Source organism: Cnephaeus nilssonii, assembly GCF_951640355.1.
Source record: "Cnephaeus nilssonii genome assembly, chromosome: 6".
NCBI lineage: Eukaryota > Metazoa > Chordata > Mammalia > Chiroptera > Vespertilionidae > Cnephaeus > Cnephaeus nilssonii.
Genome location: NC_137077.1, coordinates 32,811,455 through 32,831,359, shown reverse-complemented (window position 1 = coordinate 32,831,359; position 19,905 = coordinate 32,811,455). Strand labels below are relative to the sequence as shown.

The following is a 19,905-nucleotide window of genomic DNA, read 5'->3' as shown; positions in this document are numbered from 1 at the left end:
GTAAGGGTGCTGATCGTAGCAGCTGTTAGATCACCTATCGAGGCCTTTCTCACGCTTGGTTTAGTTAGTAGGTCTGACTTGGTTTCACGTTACCTCACTGGCTTGTGTCCCAAATATACCCAATTCTGTTGTCATAGCGCTTCCTGCCCTGCTGTCCTTCTTTCCTCTTTCCCTCTCCGCCTCCTCTAACACGTCATATACATAGATTGCCCGGCACCTCTCACTACATTGTAGGTTGTTGGTGCATTTTTGTATTAGAGCAGTATTTCTCAACTTTTTTTCTCCATATTACCTGTCTTGTAAACATTTTTCCTAGTCATCCCCCGCCATGGACTTTAATACCGAAGATAGACTGCATATCTCTGTGTGTGTGCTCTATGCATATCTGTGCTTTATACATAAAAGAGTAAGATTTTTTTCATGCTCCCCCCAAATTAATTTTCACCCCAATGGGGATGATATTGTCATTTCTTTCCCCTTCTCCCCACAAATGAGATGCTTTTATTAGAGCACACCTGGGGGAGATAATCTGGTCGATAGCCACTTTGAAGAATCTATTTGAATCAAACTTCCCTATCTCAGGAGTTAGTGGGGAGTTCAAAACAGACATTCTTTTGGTGACCCTATCCATAGGAAGGTCTCAGACTGATCTGGGGTTTTCAGGATTCACCCAAAGATCTTTGTGAGAATGTCCTGAGACCACCAGTCTGCGCTCTCCATTTGAGCACACAGTATCCTGCCTCACACCTGTTTTCCTCTACTTTTTTCCAAGCATCTTTTTAAAAATATATGTTTTTATTGATTTTTAGAGAGATACTAGTAAGAAGGGAGAGGGAGAAGGAGAGCACGAGAAACATCTATTGGTTGTCTCCTGTACGCACCCCAACTGGGGATCGAACTCCCACCCTGGTATGTGCGCTGACCGGAATCAAACCAGTGACCTTTGGGTACACGGGAAAGACACTCAACCAACTAAGCCACACAGGCCAGGGTTGTTTTTTTTTCAAGTATCTTTTCAGTAATCTCTCCCTCCTCTACAATTTGTCCCCAATCCAGTTTTTCTTTCTTTCTCTATTTTGTAACATTTTCAGTCTTTCCCCTTCCCTAGATCTTTCTCTACATTTAGATAGTGGATGGATTGCCTTTATCCCAGAGAAATCTCTGTTGGTTTCATTGACTTTTTTCTCCCAGCTTTATTGAGATATAATTGACATGTAAGTTTAAGGTGTACAATGTGATGAGTTTTACTTTCATCCATTCATTTCTACACTTGTTACAGTGCTTATATTTTTCTCTCTCTTCACCTACACACCCTAGCCAGGATATTGGAACATGATATCTGGGGTCCCATAGCTCTGTTTTTGAGTTCTGATGCCTCTTTGAAGTAATTTGTAATTTGTGGCAAATCACTTGATTTATGGAAATCCCACTTACCTACTTTTTTTTAATTAAAAATTTTTAAATTACATTTTACATTCAATATTATTTTGTATTAGTTTCAGGCATACAGCATAGTAGTTAGACTGCCATATACTTTATTTTTTTATTTAAATTTTTTATTGTTTAAATTATCACATATGTCTTCTTTTCCCCCCATTGACCTCTCCCTGGCCTTTCCCACCCCCCAGCACATGCCCTCATCCTCCTACTGTTTATGTCCATGGGTTATGCTTATATGTATGAATACAAGTTTCTTGGTTGATTTTTTACCCCCTCAAACCCCACCTTCTTTCTGAAGTTTGACGTAGACCATCACATACTTTAGAAATTGTTCCCCCTGATATTTCCAGTCACCAGCTGGCACCAGACACAGTTATTACAGTAGGTAATTAACTTGACACCCCATGACTATTTTGTAACTGCCAATCTATACTTCTCATTTGCTTTACCCTTTTCACCCAGTCACCTGCTTTGTTAAACATACGCCTGTAGTAAATGCGGGGCAAGTCCCAGCCTAGAACCTGGCCCATAAAAGGGTTCTGTAATTACATTCAAATTTAGTGCTTTCCCCCTTAATCGTTATCTTTCATTTTGTTATAACATTTTGTTAGTCAATCTATAGTTGGGACCAAACTTTAGTACTTATTAAAAATAACTATATAGCCTGTTCAGTAATATTTACAACTTTAGTTATAACACCAGTCAGCTTCTAACTTGTTGTTTCGGTCGTTTTTAAAAGATACTCAGAGACGGATTACAGAAATTTATTTATCCTCCAGCAACTACAGAAGACTTAGAAACAGAAAACGTTTTCCCACCCATAGATGTCATGCTTGAGGTTCATGAGAACGTGATCTTTTTTGAGAATCCCATGGTGGCAAGGTGGGATGCTGAAGGTACACCAGCTTTGATAATTATGTAATTAAAAGAGGTATGCTAAAACAATCAGAAATAGAGAGAGAAATGCATGCTTTCCTCTGGGAGCGTTCAAAGTTGTAGGAGAGGCATATAGAGAAAAACATCACAACATGACGCAGTGGTGTGCTCTCAGAGATGGAAGTGCTGCAGAGCAGAACGGTGACTGAGTCAGTCCGGAAGGCTAAGGATGAAATATTCCATAGGTCCTCAAGAGACTAAGAGAGCATTCTCCTACGACACTTTGCATGGACATACATCTTCATTTCTTTTGGGTATATACCTAGGAGTGGAATTGCTGAGTTGAATGATAAATTTATGTTAACTTTTTAAGAAACTGCCAAATTGTTTTTTCAAGGTAGCTGTACCATTTTACATGCCTGCTAGCAATACGAGTTATCCCATTTCTCCACATTCTTGCCAACGTTTGCTGTTATGTCTTTTTATTATTACCGTAGTAGTGGGTATCAAGTGGTATCTTGTGGTTTTAATTTGTATTTCCCTAATGACCAATAATGTTGAGCACTTTTTAAATGTATCTATTATCCTTACATATATCTTCTTTGGGAAAATATTTATTCAAATCTTTTACTCATTTTGAAACTGGGTTGTGTTTTATTATTGAGTTGTAAGACACACAAAAGACCCCCTATTATATGAAAAGTCCAGAAAAGGCAAATCTTTAGAGACAGGAAGTATATTAATGGTTGCCTGGGGCTGGAAGATGGAAATGGGAATTAACTAAAAATGGACATAGGGAACTTATCAGGAGGATAATAATGTGCTAAAAACTGGATTGTGGTGATGGTTGCAAAATTGGGTAAATTTACTAAAATAATTTAATCGTATACTTAAGACAGGTAAATGTCAAAACTGTTTAAAAAAAAGATGAAAAGATGTGCCATGTGCCGCGCCAGCACAGCCAAGGGTTGGGGGAGCCTGAGGGAGGGCTGGAGAAGGATGAAGGCATCAGACAAAGAAAATAAACTGGGTCTAGGTGGATCTTCTGTGCCTTGCTGAGGCCACAGAACAGATCCAGAGTGCAAAGCTGATGCTTTATTTATAGTCAGGGGTAAACAAGGTAATTTACAATGTTCTTGTAAGTTTCACTTGTTTTGGCAGCACTTGCTGCCCCTCCCACAGCCCATTAGCTACCCAGGAAAGATATAGGGAGCAGTCACAAAATCAAGCTTAATTATGCTTAGAGGACTGTGCCCTCCAAGCTGGGACTTGTTTGCGACTTTGCCAGCAGGTCAGTCCGAGGCTTAACCCTATAACCGCTCCCTACAAAAAGAGTTTCTCTAAGAGGTTCTGTACGAAGGAAGAGTACTGCAGGGAGAAAGAAGTGCATGTGCAGAGGCACACAGGTGCATGAGGTTGTTAGGAAAGGAAAAAAGCAGTGGCTGAAACCAGGTGTGAAGAAGTGGTAAGGGACGAAGCCAGAAAATGTGAGTCAAAGCTTCACTTGAAGGTCTTGCATACCAAGCTTAACCCTATAGATAGGAAGAAACTCCCAGCAAGGTTGGTTTTTTGTTGAGATTCTATTCTAAACGTAAAAGAGAACGTTATATATATATATATATATATATATATATATATATATATATATATATATATATATATATGGCAGTTATTTGGGTTTCATTCAACTTATTTTTGTATAGGAAAAAATGAAACTAATGTCATTTGCTTTAATCTAAAAGGTAAACATTGGAAAACTGATGGCATCAGTAATGTAGCTTATAAATCAGAAGAAAGAGTTATAACATTCAGCCTGGACACTTTGGGCCCTGTTACCTTGATTCAAGATACTCATATTAACATGCCATACCAGTCATGGGAACTAAGACCATTTGATGTGAATAAAGTACTTTTGACTGTGACTACAGTATTTGCTGAGATTCAAATACAAATTAAGGTAAATCATTGTTATAGCAAGTCATATCCAAGAGGTAAGCCTCATTGATGACTATAAGAGTGTGTGAAAGCAATCGATCACTGGTCATTTACATACAGAAATGTGTGGGTTTTTTTAGAAACTTTATTTTCCATCAATCTTATTTTCACTTTCTGTCTAAAAGTCTGTGTAAGAACAGCTAAGACCCTTGAGTGGTCATTTCTACCCATGCAGTGGCCTAAGCAGTGAGGGCTGCAGCCCAGGCTTCAGTAGGGAACTGCTGTTGAAATGACTTTTATAAATATGTTTAATATATACCTTGAGCTATAATTTCTAAACAAAATATCAGTTAGATAGGAAGTAACATGTCAAAAGCAAGGCACAAATTTATACCCTAAAGTTACTAGGAATAGACCAATTAATGAAGGTACAAGCCTGGTTGCAGTATGACTTTCTGAGAGTTTTTGACCCACTCCTAAGAGGTGTCCTGATCTTTATCACCAAGCCATTTGAAACCCCCTTTGTGAGGTTTCTCTCTCAAGGAGCCTGTATTACTTGGCAGTCATAAATTAGCCTGAAATCTAGAGACAAAAAGTAGATTAGTGGTTGCCTGAGGCTGAAGGTGGGAATGGGGATTAACTGTACATTGGCATGAGGGATGAGAGGAGGATGGAAGTGTTCTAAAACTGATTTATGATGATTGTTACACCACTCAGTCAAGTCTTTTTAAAAAAATCACTGTATTCTGCATTTGAAATGGGTGAATTTATGATATGTAAAGTATATCTCACTAAAATTGTTTTAAGAGAGAGAGAGCCTGAAATTTTAAGAATGTGGCAGGAAGACTAGAATTAATCAAGCTTTGCTTTTGAAAGCAGATGAGAGGTGTGAATTTTGTACACCTTCCAACTTCCAGTTTAAACTTTGCAAACTTTAAAACTGTAAAATAATTTTGCATTATGTTAAATCTTATGTGTAAAAAATGATCCTTAAACAGTGTAGCATGATTGCTATCAAATAGCTATTATAATTCAATAGGAGCATATGTAGTATTCTTAGATCATAACTTATAAAATAGGAGATCTGAAAGATCCTTTAGTTCAGTCCCCTTATTGTTCAGATAAAGCACCAAAAGGTGACATGGCGACTTGGTGGCATGGCTTTCAGATTGGTCCTAAGACATACCTGCCCTGCATTCCTTTTCGTATAGAAGGAACTAAGGCTTTTAAAAAATGGAATAAAGAACCCAAAGGCTAGAACCAGAATGATAATGAAGAATTTCTTTCACTCGTATGAAAGCTTATTTTTTTTTCCTCATTGATACTAGGAAGGCCTCTGCATGTTAGCTTCAGTAAAAATCGGTGACAAAAAGCATCTCTCTATGTTGGAAGGAAAATGGATGACTCCTATTTATTTCATTATTACTTTGCAAGAAGCTGGATTGAATATCTTCCCTACTGAATACTCTCATTTTTATGTTGCTACAAACCATAAGGTAAGAATGAATCTTTCCAAACTTAATGTAATGGACATTTAGAATGCTAGCAAGTATTAAATTGTATATAAATCTTAAAGGACATCATGGGTTTTCTATATTCATTTATATAAGATTATAGTTGGAAAGGAAGGAATAAACGGCAAGATCAGGAATTCAGAGTTCTCTAAAGTTTAATAATCTTCCACAAGGAAGTAAGCCTTTAGTATGATCTTCACTTGACAAAAGGAGGACACCCACAACTGGTCGGTGTTAGTGCAAGGGTAGTCAGAGCCTCGTCACATTTTGTATATGTTCTTGCTTCTTCCAGACTGGATGTATGTAAGACTTCTTAAAAGAGTAAATGACTGAGCAGTTTCCCAAACAGGGTAAGTCAGATGAAATCACACACACATACAGACAGACTGGTACACAACCCACTTCCTCCCGGGTCTTGGCAGAGGCTCCCTGTAGACATATACAAAACGCAGCCTGCTTTGTGTTACTGGTAAGGCTGTAGCTAAATGAGATCCTTCCTTATGAAACTGTAAGCTTTTTGAGGATGGGAACTGCCTTTTGACCAATTTTGATGGATTCTTCTAGCACCTCACATATTCCTAGAATACAGTAGATGTTTAGTAATATTTGACATATGAAGACAAATTCTCTTCTAATCACAAGAGGTGTTGTGAGCAGATGAGTTCAATACTCAAGAACAAGTTTATATTATACCAGAAAAATGACGATATAGGTAGAGACATTCATGTAGCATCTGAAAATAATTATATCAAGAGTATGTACACGTGTGTGTGGGGGAAATACCACCTTGGTTTTAGTAACTTAAATTGCCAGTTACTCTGCAAATGCTGAATGTAGTGTAGTCTTAATTTAGAATATTCAAGAATTTCTTTTTCTGACCACCATATTCTAGTATTCTAGGCATGTTTTAGATGCTTAGGATACATTAGTGAATTTTTTTTTTAAAGTTCCTGCCCTTGCAGAGATTACATTCTAGTAGGAGACAAAAATAAGCAATAAGCATAAAAAATTATTTCATGTCAAAGGTAAATAAGTGCTATGGGCAAAAGAAAAGGTAGATCATGAACTCTGGGGTTAGGGCAGTGTACAATATCAAATAGGGCATTGGGGGCTCAGTGAGAAGGAAAGATCTGAGCAGAACATGAAGGTGGGGAATTTAACCAAGTGGATATATCAGGAAGCAGCTACCAGGCTGAGCGGCCTAGAAGATTGAAGGAACAGCAAAGAGGCCAGGTGCTTGGAGTTAGCAAAGGGAGAAGAAAAGATAGGTCAGATAATGAGATGTGTGTGGGAGGGTGTCAGATCACACAGACCCTTACAGATCACTGTTAGGACTTTGGATTCTATTCTGAGAGCAAGGGAAAGCCATTGCCCCATTTTGAGAGGGGAGTCATAGAATCTGACTTACATTTTAATGGCTTCTTCTGTGTTGAGAATAAACTGTAGGAGGCCAAGATGGAAGAGAGACTTGTTGGGAAGGCTCTATGATCAATTCTATTGACAGGATCCTTTGGTGGAAATGAAAGCTTATCGACAAATGGCCTTGCTAAGTTCTGCTTTTGCATTTGGTTGGAGCAAGTGGAATATGCAATGTGGTTCTGAAAAAGTTATATTTAAGGTAGAGTATGCAAAAACCCACAACACTACTTTGTCCTCCAAAAGAAAAGGTACTCAAAAGCTAAAAGAATATAGACCGTTTTCTCCTCTTAAAAAGGGGAGGGGGGAATAACACTCAAAATGGAGTTTTAAAACCATTTTTTAAAATTTTGTCAAAAATATAAAGCTAAACTATGTGAAGGGTTATACCTTCATTGCCCATTATGGTACCAAATGCTCTTGATTTCAGACTAGAGTCCTTTTATCTCATTCTAGTGACCCCAGAACAAATGGAAGCCTTTAATGCAAATATATATCAATGGTTCATGAACTTTTTTGGCACATTTGCTGCTTACCTGATAAATTCTAAAAGCTGACTAATTAATGTTTGAGCATAAATTAGCCACCGTATTTATCTGTCTTGTTTACTGTGGTTCTCCCACTAGAACCTAAGCTCTTTGAGGACAATCATTAGTTACTTACTAATGTTTGGTTTGTTATATTCCCAGCAACTAGAATAGTGTCTGGCACATGACAGCCCCTCAATAAATATTTGTTGATTGAATTAATGCATTTTGGGGATTGAGTTGAGCCCTTCAACTCAATCCTTCCTGCCAAACTACTTAAATGATTTCTCTAATAACAGATTTCTCTAATTTTCTTTCTTTAGGTGAGTGAACACCTTACTCAAGAAGAGACACCTATTCAGAATCCTAATTGGACTCTTTTAATGTTTAGTGGCAACCGAGCACTAAGGCTCAAGATTGACGAAGACAGCGAGGCATTCTCTGAGGCCCTGAAAGAGGAAACTGAGTTTCATTCTACTCTCTATCACATGATTAAGGATTTTGCTTCTGAAGAAGCAATGGAGAAAATCTTGGGCCCCGACTACCAGTTTATTGACTCTGTGTGCCACATGCTACTCTGTATTAGAATACTTAGCTATTCTTAATCTCTACTGATAAACTTTATTCAGCATGAAGAATCAAGCAACTTGAAGAAGAAATCAGGTATTTTCTCAATAAAATGTAGCAAGTGACTATATTTCAAATAGGCTACTAAAATGATCTAATCAGAATTTTTTACTCAAATTTTATTTTGTAACATGTGGGGTTCTTTTCCTATGAACACTGGCCCACTGAGATTTAACGATTCTTTATTTCAACAAAAGTTAACAAACAACTCATATATATATCCTTCTCAATAAGCTCATTAAAAGGTCATGGGAAGGTAATCACAAAAAGAGGGAATTTAAAAATCTTAGTCATTCTGAGAACCTCTGGTTCCAGGCTACACTCTCCCAGCTAAATGTTACTCATTTACAAAATTCAGATACTGAAACTTTAAAAAATCAAGATACACACATTAGGATGTCCTACAGTCACACTGGCGGTGGCCCGTTGTGTCGGAGTCTGGTAAATGGCCACAAGATATGTTCTAGAGACATCCAGGAGTCTCCATCCTGGGTGGGGGCAGCATCCACGGACTTCTGGAAAAATCGGCCTGTGAGGAAGCTTATCAAAGCTGCAAATAGTACAATCAACGCAACGGAAAGCCAGAGTGCCTTATTAGCCTTTCTGATGGAGGTCTTGAGATTTGTTGCCCAGGAAGCTATTGTGTCATAGCTACAAGGAAAATACAGATTCAGAATTTGGTCATCACAGTAATCCATTATTAGAATCGCTTCTTTTGTCAACAATACCAATCAAGTCATTGACCAACACTGCTTTGTAATAAACTACATAATGTGATCTATTTTCTTGGTTTGGGCCACAATCTACCACCCTTTATAATTGTCATAATTAAAGAAATAACTTGTGATTATGGTGAGAATCTGAAAATGCTGTGATTCAGGCGTCATTTAACTCCTAACAAGTACATACAACTATTTATCTTATTCAGGTAAGGCAGCGTGTTCCTACAGTGGGAACAAAAATATTACTTATTGAATAGAGTAGAATATCTGTGTATGACATATGTATAGATAAATAGGTCATTTATTTCTCACCATACCTTAGATGTTTGGTGTACTGATATTTAAACTCTATTTCTTTTAGAGACGCCCACTCAAAAAGGTTATTTACAGCATCATTTAAGTCTTTGAAACTGTGCTAAGCATTTTACACATGGTAATTCATGTAATCATGACCACAGAACAAGGACAAAGGTACTGGTATCACCCCTGTTTTATAGATGAAGAAATAGGTGCTCAGAAATGGGTGCACGTGCCCAGGCCACAGCGCTCGTTGGAGAGCTGGGTGTGGAGCCGGGCCTCCTGGCTGCAGAGCCAGGCTCCTCGCACGGGATGCTCCTCCCTGCTGTAACTCACAGGTTCAGGAATAACCCCTGCAGACCATTTGAAGTTTGTTGTTCATCTTAAATTTCGCAGTTTGACAGGTCTTTAAATAAAGTAGTTTAATCCGGGGTAATACTGTTAACCCTGCTTTGCCCTTCCCCATTCCACTAAAGTGATAGGATTTGGCAGGTAGACAACTTACACTGAAGAGACATCCCATTTCGATGGATTATTCCTCTTTTCAGAAAGACTTGGCTTTCTTGTCCTTTCTACTGTTTCTTCTCCGGGGGACTCTGCATCATCTTTAGTTCTGTAAGTAAGTGTTGTTGTTTTTTTAAATATACAAAACTAAGAATAATGTGCTATGATTATAAAATATTGCTAAATTTCACTGTCTTAATAAAGATGCACACAAATATTTGACAGATATCTAGTTCTAAAAGTCACATCACCAAATTTAACCATTTTGTTTTCAGCAAGTATTCTTCTACCATGTGGACTGTAATAACCTATCTTAGTTGATCTTACTCTTTTCTCTGTAGGCTTTTCGATCAATGCTAAATTGGAATAACATCAAAGTGTTCTTCTATTTCTCTAAAAATCTTAATTTTAAAACTTTATGAAAATATTCTCAGTGCAAAACTAGTTAAAATATGCTAGCAGTATTTAGCGATCTGGCAAATGGCAACTGAATTGACTTTATTTTAAATAACTTCATATTATCTAAAGAGGGATGCCCTGACCTGAACAGAACCTTTCATTATTATGTCCACTGCTGAGTTCAAGCTCGTGATACCCTCACAATTGCCAAAGGGAACTGTCTCAAAGTGGTGGTGGTTGTTTTAGTAAAAAAAATACAGGGATGGTATGATCGAGGGAAGGTAGGGGAGGGTGGGGGTAAGGGGGAGAGATCAACCAAAGGACTTGTATGCATACATATAAGCCTAACCAATGGACACAGACAACAGGGGGGTGAGGGCATGAGTAGGGGGTTGGGGGGGGTAATCAGGGGATAAGGACACATATGTAATGCCTTAATAAAGAATAAAAAAGGCAGAAAAAAAAATACAGTGAATGTATGTGGTAGATTTTAGTTTAGTCTTTAAAGGAAATAAGGCCCAAAAGCCAGATTCAACTGCATTCTTATAAGATTCTCAGTTTCAGTATTTGTTTGCAAAGACTTCTCAGTAAATATCATACTATACTAACAAAAAGCAAATAATACATTGTACTCTTTTGAAGGAAACTCTTGTTTTTTTTCTACCCCAGATCAGTAAATATCAATTATGGTAACTCTTAAGAGTTTTCAGTACACGCAGCAGGCTCCGGGGAGTATTTTAAAACATGGAGAACTTTAAAGGTAGGCCCTATGTCTTACTCATCTCTATATCCCTTATGATTGATGTAGTGTCTGTCACATACTAGGCTCTCAAGGAACATGTAGAACATGAACATAAAATCATTTCATTAAGATCTCCGCAGATGAGGAAACTGAGGCCAAGGAAGGTTAAAGCAATTTGTCCAACGTCACCCAAGGATTTAGAGGCATTTGTTCATGTTTCTCCTTCCTGCCCTCTCTCCCTTGTGCTATAGAAGTATATTTTATTTAACTTGCTAGATATAGAGTATTCATGTAGGGTTTTATGTTTCCCCTACTCTTCACTCATGTAAAGGGAATATATATATATCACATATATATGTGCCTATGGTATATATATATAATTCATGTATTTTTTTTAAAAGATACACATTTTACTTCTGTGGCTCTTTATTCACTGCCCCCCCACACACCCATCCCTGCTGGCAAGATACCTGCCTGTACAGGAAAAAAAAAAAACTATCTTTACAAATCTGGGAAATTACAGGGCCTTTTCTAACTTAAGACCAAAAACCTTGTAGTTCTGAGCCCTACAAGAGTGTATTCACAAATAGCTTTTATATAGTGCTTTGCAGTTTATAAGTCTTAAACAATGAATTAGCTTTTTGATGATGCAGTACTGATCTCATCTCCACAGAATAAAAGTGATCCCCACTGTTTATGCCCAGCTCACATCAGGTTAACGAACACACGCTTCACCTACTTTAGCTCACATTTTTCTTCTTCACCATCTGCCCAGGAATAGGTGCTGATAAACCGCTGTAATGAGGGACGGTGTTCACTCTGCTTTGACCCCAAAATACGCCTATACAAAGATGATCATATCCACTTGTCAAATCAAATATATCCATACCCATTATTAACTTATTTCCCACTCCCTAACTCAATACAAAAGTTACTCATTCTAATTAATTTCCTTGGCACTTGCATATCGCTTATTTAAAAAAATAAAATTTCATTATGACAATTTTTATAATTATTCTTATATCACTTATTTCATACATTTATTTTAACACAGTTAAAATTAGTAAAGTTCCCAAAGAGCAACCCTATAATTATACTTACCAACTGCTTGACCTCCTACTGAATCGGTCATTGTTTTCCTTCCCAGCCATCTTTAAAGTTCAGGTGTTAAAGAAATGATAAAATATGAATTTAATGAAGTATTTCATATATTTTTCTTACATGAAAATGACTTTGCTTTTGAGTGAGAACATTTAGAAACTTGCTTACCGTTGCTGCATTGCCAATATTTCTGGGTAAAGAGGCAATCGTCACTCTTCGAAGAGAAGATGGCTATTCAAAGGGTGGAAACAAACATTTAGAAAATTATTACTATTTTATACTTGTATGCAACACTGATGAGTATCTTTGTACATACGCATCCATGCACTTGACTACTGCTGAGTTAAATAGTAAACACTTTAAAAAGGATTTTGTTATGAGCAAATTGCCTTCCAGAAATATTCTACTCATTTACATTTCACCTTCCTCAACATTGGGTGAGTCTGATTTTTGCCAATCAAATAAAGAGTATAAGCTTTCTTGTTTAGGTTTGCATTTATTTGACTTGCAAAATATTCAACACTTTTTCTATGTTAAATAACCATCTGAGAACCACCTGTTTATGATCTCTGCCCATATTAACTTTGTTCATGATATTTCGGGCAGAAAATGTTTTCATTGTTAATACAGCCAAGTCTCTTCATCTCTTCCTCTCTTTTGTTACCATTTCTTTCAGAAAGATTTTCCCCTACTAAGAGGAGCTAAATATATACCTATATTTTAGCTTTTTAAAATTTCTTCATTTTTCCCATTTAATGTATTTAAGGATGGGCATATTATTTTAATGAATGGGTGTGTTTTTCAATCAACCTTGAGACTTGCACAGAAAAAAAAATGTTATATAGTATTATGTGGTTCTTAAAGTTTGAGTAAGTACAGCTTCAGAAAATACAAATATTTTAAATGTAGGAAATAAAGTTTTATGTGAATCCTTTTCTTAAACCATTATCCCTAAATTAATTTCATAGGTTAGTTGAGCATCAAGAATATCAACCTGCCGAAACCGGTTTGGCTCAGTGGATAGAGCGTCGGCCTGCGGACTCAAGGGTCCCAGGTTCGATTCCGGTTAAGGGCATGTACCTTGGTTGCGGGCACATCCCCAGTAGGGGGTGTGCAAGAGGCAGCTGATCGATGTTTCTCTCTCATCGATGTTTCTAACTCTCTATCCCTCTCTCTTCCTCTCTGTAAAAAATCAATAAAATAAAAAAAAATAAAAAAAAAAGAATATCAACCTGTGGTCCATGAAACCTGGGTCCCAGTCATGGCTCTACCACTTACATATATCACAACTAATCAACTAACTTCTGTGCTTCTCTCTTTCCTCATGAGTGGAAAGAGCAATCCTGATTTTCAAGCTGATTTTCAAGCTCCCTGATTCTTAGGCATACAGCCTCCAGAATAAAAAAACTGTATTTCCAGTCCTATGTGCAACTAAAGTGAAAAGGGAAATGTTATCTGGGACTTCTAGGAAGTTATTTTTAAAGGGCAAGGGAATACCTGTCTTTTTCTTGGAATGTGCCTGGGAGTGCAGAGGTCTCTGACCCCATAGTGTGGAACCAGAGGGCTGAGTGGATGAAGCAGTTGGCGAGGAGGAGGCTGGCCCTGTGAATTCTGTGAAGCTACTTTGCTTTTGGTGGATTTCCTAGTTCCAATTCCCATTTTACATGAGAGACACTGTTGTTTACAGCTTCCTTCTCACCACCAGTCACACTTAATTGATAAACCAACATAACAAGAAACATAAAAGCATACACTTGAGCAAATATACACACACATATATGCATACATATGAATTAATTGTTTTATGATCTACATTCAAAGCTATGTTGCTTCAAATATTTAAAAACCAGCCCCCTATAATATTTGATAGACATCTTTAAAGGGAATCAGTAGGTGAATTATTAATTACCTTGGAGTTTAGAGAAGCTGAGCGTTTTTTAACTTGACAGTCATCTAAAGAAAAAACATTTGCACATTTTAGAAACTACATTTGTAATTTCTGTTAATGCAGTGGTCTTAATTCTTTACCAAAAAAAAACAAACAAAAAACAACAACAATGGTCAGAAAATATTTAAGATCCTGAAGACTGCTGATGGTATAAATATTTGGTTATTGTTTATTTGGTGATTCATAAAAATGGCCACCTTAACCAACTGAAAACAGCCCTCTATGTTACTACATATGTCCAGAATGCTGACCTGGCACATAGTAGGTACTAAATGAATATCTTTTGAATAAACGAACCCAAAATTACAGATAGAAGATACCAAGTATGGTTACTTTTCTTGAAGAAGGAACAGATCATTAAGAATTCTCAGAAGTTCATACTGCATATTTAACAGAAACTATTCTAAGATTTATATAAACCTTATATTAAGATATTTTCCATGGCCTTACATGTGTTCCTATTTCCCAATTCATTAGTCAGCTTTACTATGCTAGGGTTATTCCTTATTTGAGGAATACAAAACCATGACTGATGAGAACATTAAGTTATTCTGCCTTACTTTGTGTGGAGAAAGAACCAATTTTAACATATCCTAAGTAGGAGAACACTAGGGTCAACTCAATGGGTTGGATTATATATATTCTCTGATCTCAGCAATTTAAATTTATTCAATGAATTTTTTAAATATGTTTTTATTGATTACAGAAAGAGAGGAAGAGAGAAGGAGAGAGAGGGAGAAACACTAATGAGAGAGAAACATCATTGATTGGCTGCCTCCTGCACACCCCCCACTGGGGATTGAGCCTGCAGCTCAGGCATGTGTCCTGACCAGGAATCAAAACAGCAACCTCTCGGTGCACGGGATAGTGTTAAACCCACTGAGCAACACCATTCAGGGCAGATTTAATGAATTTTTTATGTAATTATCAAAGAATCCTTATCTCTAGCCTGTTATCTAACTGACATCCTACTTTTGGCTATGCAGATGACAGGAATGAGTTAGTCTTTTAATATAACTTTAACCTAAGGGTCTTATATTTAAGACCTAACAAGTAGTAAGAGAATGAAAAAGGTGAATGTTAGGAAAACATAACTGGCACTATTATCTTAAATTTGTATTACCTTCATCTTCCAGAGGGTTAAAAGACCTTTCATTTTGCAAAAGAACCTGTTTCAGTTCTTCTAATTCAGCGTGTTCTTTGGCATACATTCTCTTCAGATTTTCTACATGCTGAATCATTACTTCAACTGCTTTGCTAACCCGGCTTTCCTAGTAGAAAAAAAAAAAGAAACACATTTATATTGAAAAGACTATTCTTGATACCCAGTTAAAAGATGGTGATTAGAAACATTCATTTATCTTTATCCCTAAATCCCACTAAAATGCCAACAAAGGTATTTCTATTAAAAATAAAAAAAGGCCTGAGTCCACCAGGGCAAATAAAACAGAAGATATAATAGCAATACAAATTTGAAAGCCCACTAGGACGACACTTGGTAAATGACTAAGACGTGAAAAAGCTAAACCCTAAAATAAGCAGTAAGAAAAGCCTAGAAGCAACCTAGGAAAGTGCTAAAGGACCAGGGGATAGTGGCATCTCTGGAATTAAGCTCCATGGTGGAAATGTGAACAGAAGAGATGACTGAAAATCCATGTAAAAAGTGATTAGATCCACAGATGCCCTCCCTTACTCAAGCCAGCTGAGCAACTACCCTTCCACCACTTTGGTGAAAAACTACAAAGACTAAAGAGGGTCTGTGGGTCGGGTAGGAAGAGATAGTTGATGGTGGCTCATCCTGAAACGAATGGATGTAAGCAAAAATCTGCATACATACTGAATAATGAGATCCGTAGCCTTATTCTCCCTTCAAGCTCCAAACACTGGTAGCCAGGCTTATACCTCAAGGCAGGCAGCTAGAAGATCTTTCTCGAAGGAATCTAACATCCCAAGATGAGGGTCCTAAAACTGCTGGCAGTGAGAGCACTCCAACGCAACATCCTAGCTTGTGCGAAGCTCAGGGCCAACAAGAACCCTCCCCACTCAACATACACAGAGCTCCCAATCAGCTGTATAATGGTCCATCAGAAGATGGAGGAAAGCCTCTAGCACAAAAGAAGAACAGGAAAAAGCAAGCTGGAGAAAACAAACCAGAGAAAAACAAAAACTTCAAGGAAACAACCAATATCTTCAGAGAGTTACAAATTATTATTGCATCTATGAAATAAGAATAAGGTATTAGTTAAAAGCATTCTGAAAACAAAAAAAAAAGTCTGGAATTTTAAAATATGACAAACATTTTTTTTACAGTGAAGAGAGGGAAGAGATGATGATAGTTTAAGGAGCAAGTGTGAAGTTGATACTTAGAAGAGAGGGAGGGTGAATCATGGGAGGCCTTATGGACCCACATGAAGTTTATGATAATGAATTTCAAGAGAGCTAGTCAGTATATAGGTCTGATGTTTTCTATCTATGCAGGTATGAGCAGGTGGAGAAGTGGGTTTAAAAAGCATTGTAGATTTTCTAAATGAGTAAAGCAAGAAAGGGAAAAGTGTTGAGGGGTTTATGCAAGGGAGTGAATATTGCATTTGACTGTGGAGTTTAAGCTTGGTCAGGAGAAAAGAGAGGCCAACAGCAAGGTGAGAATCAGTGAAAAGATGTGAGGGAACAGATTGATAGATGAACTACATCTTCATCCTCACAGTGGGACATCAACACATATCTAAAAACTGAAAATAAATCACTCAGTGATAGAATATGCATGTTAGAGATATAAATAAAAAAACCAAAGAGTTGAAAGCTATTTCTTTTAAATGTGGAAAAGGGGATAATAAGCCTTTATAGAACTACTTAACTTTTTAAAATATGTTTTGTTTTAGAGAGAGAGGAAGGGAGAGGGAGTGAGAGAAACATTGATGAGAGAGAAACATCAACATCAATCGGCTGCCTCCTGCATATACCCTGTTGGGGATCGAGCCAGCAACCTAGGCATATGCCCTGACTGGGAATCAAATCTGTGACCTCTTGGGGCATGGGTTGATGCTCAACCACTGAGCAACACTGGCCAGGAAAACTACTTAACTTTTTAAAACTATGTATACATAACTTTAACATAAAACAATATTATTATATAGTGAGGGGATGAAAAGGAAATAGGATATTACAAGTGTATAACAAATGATCAAACTAAAAATATCTCTACACTTGAATTTCTCCTTCTTAGGAAAATATATTTTAACAAATTTGTTTAGGTATAGATTACAAAAATTAAAATTGTCCTACATTTGCCCACAAGAAAATTTGAAATTCTACTTCTCTATGAATAAGTGGGCAAAGCTGCATATATGAGGATATTTATTGTAGTAGTGTTTACAAGAACAAAATATCAAGTATATTCTGAAATGACCAAATATAGGGGGTTGGTTAGATAATTTATGATCTATTCAAACAAACCATAAAATAATGACACTTATGAATTTATACCACATAGAAAGCTATCTGTGCTATATGTTGAGTGAAAAAGAAGCAGATTATAACACTTTATGAAGGCAGTGTCTAAAAAAGTATAACAAAATTTTTATAATGACTGTCACTGGCTAATACTATTATGAGATATTCTCTTTTACATTTTTATTCACATATGCCATTTTTCATTTTTCCATATGAAATATATATGTCTTGTACAATAAAGAAGAGTTTTCTAAAACTTATCCTTAGAACTATAATCTATAATTTCAGGGAAAATAATCATTTTTGTAATTTCATTATAACTACAGAAATAGAAAAAGATTACCTGATTAATGGCTCCCAACATCTCAGCCCTACTGGCCACTCGTAGTGTGCACTGGCTGAGGAACGTTATACTGTTCTCCAGCTTCTTGATGATCTCCTGAGCCTGGTTGTCATCTTCACAAAGAGGCGTTAACAACTGCACAGAAAGCAAGGCATTAGGAAGCATCCAAGCCCCAAATCCAGCAAGCGATTCTAACACTATATTGTAAGAGCAGACAATAGTCAAATCTCAATTTTCTTGGTGAAGAATGAAAAGCACTGCTAAGACCAATAATGAAAGATACTGAAATATGAACACTTTTATTGGCTATCAAGTAGACCTATGCAGGGGCTCAAAAGCCTTCTATATCTATTCTTGATCCCTTCTTAATTCTCAAATTTGCCCCACCTTTATGTGTATTTATATTTTTCTTCTACAATGGAATGGGCGTAATTGGTAATGGTAAAGACATATGCTTATAAATGAGTTGAGTATATTATCTGAGGAGCATAGTTTTAACTTTTAAGAAAAGTAATGGAAATATACTGAAATTAGATATGGTTCTGACTACTACACTTGCTCTTCCATTGATGACAAAGTGACTGGGCTGATTATGTGGGTATGCCTTCATTGCCATATGAATATTTCTCTCAAATCTGTGCCCTTCATCCAACATGATGGCCTTCCTCTTGGAAGAACATTCTTCTCACTGGGGTAGGGACAGAATTAAGAACAGCAAGTTTGGAAGCCAACAAGCTACTGCTCCCTAGCTGTGTGATCATGAGCACATTTTGAAGACTTGCCCCAATCTAAAACACCATACACTTTGTAGAGCAAATAAATAAAAAGTTCTGCCAATAAAATTATAAGGTACTACTGACTGTAAATTGCACCCTAATTCTAGAAAGGTTATAGTGTCAAACTTTCTGATTTACTATTTCCTCATCTGTCAGGAAAAGACAATTATATCTCCTTTCCAGGAATCCTGTGACATGAGAGGTAATAGATGCCAGTTGTTTGCCACACAGTAGGTGTTCAATGAATGGCAGACACTTCTGAAGCAGACAGATATGTATGAGTAGCTAATCAATTGGAATAGCCATTAGCAAACACATAATTTCCTTGGTAGTTTAAAAAACCACCTTAATTGTGAAGGGAAGAGCAGATATTAGTTCTCAGCCAATGGAAATGGTTTAACAAAACGGAATCATGAAGAAATAGACTATTTGAATAAATCAATAACTAGTAAGGAGATGAAAGAGTTATCAAAAATATCCCAACAAAGTCCAGTACCAGAATTTTGTAGAATTCTACCAAACAACTAAAGAATTAACACCAATCCTTCTGAAACTCTTTCAGAAAAATTAAAGAGGAGGGAACACTTGCAAGATAATTCTTTGTAGCCAGTATTATTACACTGATACCAAAGCCAGACTACAAGAAAATTAAGTATTCCTTTATGAATACTTATGTAAACATTCTCAACAAAATATTAGCAAACTGAATTCAACAGCACATTAAAAGGGTTGTACCTATATGGCCAAGTAAGGTTTGTTCTTGGAATAAAGGATGGTTTCACATATAAAAATCAATTGATGCAATAAACCACATTAAAAGATTAAAAGGTAAAACTACATTATCATCTAAATTATTGCAGAGAAATATTTGACAAGATTTAACACGCTTCATAATAAAAACATTCAAAAAAACTAGAAATAGAAGGAAACTACCTCAATATAATAAAGGCCATAGATGAAAAGCCATCAGCTAACATAATATTCAATGGTGAAATACAAATTTTTTTCTATAAGATCAGAAACAAAGCAGGATGCCCACTCTCACCACTTCTATGCATTTTAGTACTGGAAGTCCTTGCTAGAGCAATTAGGAAAGTGAAAGAAATAAAATGCCACATTGGAGAGGAAGGAGTAAAATCATTTCTATAATATAACCCCAAAGATTCCACAAAAGACTGTTAGGATAAATGAATTTAGCAAAGTTGTAAGATAAAAATCAACATACAAAAACTAATTGCATTTATATACACTAACAATCCTATATAATAAAACCCTAATATGCAAATCG

General features: G+C 36.6%; 2 protein-coding genes across 5 annotated transcripts in view; one reads left to right on the top strand and one right to left on the bottom strand.

Moving 5' to 3' along the window:
• The window catches only part of DNAI7 (dynein axonemal intermediate chain 7), a 48,782-nt gene extending 40,467 nt beyond the window's left edge, over positions 1 to 8,315 (top strand). For all 4 annotated transcript variants that reach the window (XM_079775337.1, XM_079775338.1, XM_079775336.1 and 1 more), the window contains 5 exons: positions 2,180 to 2,336; positions 4,059 to 4,273; positions 5,580 to 5,747; positions 7,270 to 7,383; positions 8,032 to 8,315. In XM_079775337.1, coding sequence (XP_079631463.1) covers positions 2,180 to 2,336; positions 4,059 to 4,273; positions 5,580 to 5,747; positions 7,270 to 7,383; positions 8,032 to 8,313 — 936 coding nt within the window. In that variant the 3' untranslated portion in view covers positions 8,314 to 8,315. The remainder of the gene's footprint in view (positions 1 to 2,179; positions 2,337 to 4,058; positions 4,274 to 5,579; positions 5,748 to 7,269; positions 7,384 to 8,031) is intronic.
• A 35-nt stretch (positions 8,316 to 8,350) lies between these two features.
• Positions 8,351 to 19,905, bottom strand: part of IRAG2 (inositol 1,4,5-triphosphate receptor associated 2) — a gene marked incomplete at its 5' end in the record, with an annotated part of 82,057 nt that continues 70,502 nt past the window's right edge. The window contains 8 exons of the mRNA XM_079775529.1: positions 8,351 to 8,986; positions 9,860 to 9,967; positions 11,739 to 11,840; positions 12,101 to 12,150; positions 12,269 to 12,331; positions 14,010 to 14,053; positions 15,172 to 15,319; positions 17,842 to 17,976. Of these exons, the coding sequence (XP_079631655.1) occupies positions 8,743 to 8,986; positions 9,860 to 9,967; positions 11,739 to 11,840; positions 12,101 to 12,150; positions 12,269 to 12,331; positions 14,010 to 14,053; positions 15,172 to 15,319; positions 17,842 to 17,976 (894 nt within the window). The 3' untranslated portion in view covers positions 8,351 to 8,742. The remainder of the gene's footprint in view (positions 8,987 to 9,859; positions 9,968 to 11,738; positions 11,841 to 12,100; positions 12,151 to 12,268; positions 12,332 to 14,009; positions 14,054 to 15,171; positions 15,320 to 17,841; positions 17,977 to 19,905) is intronic.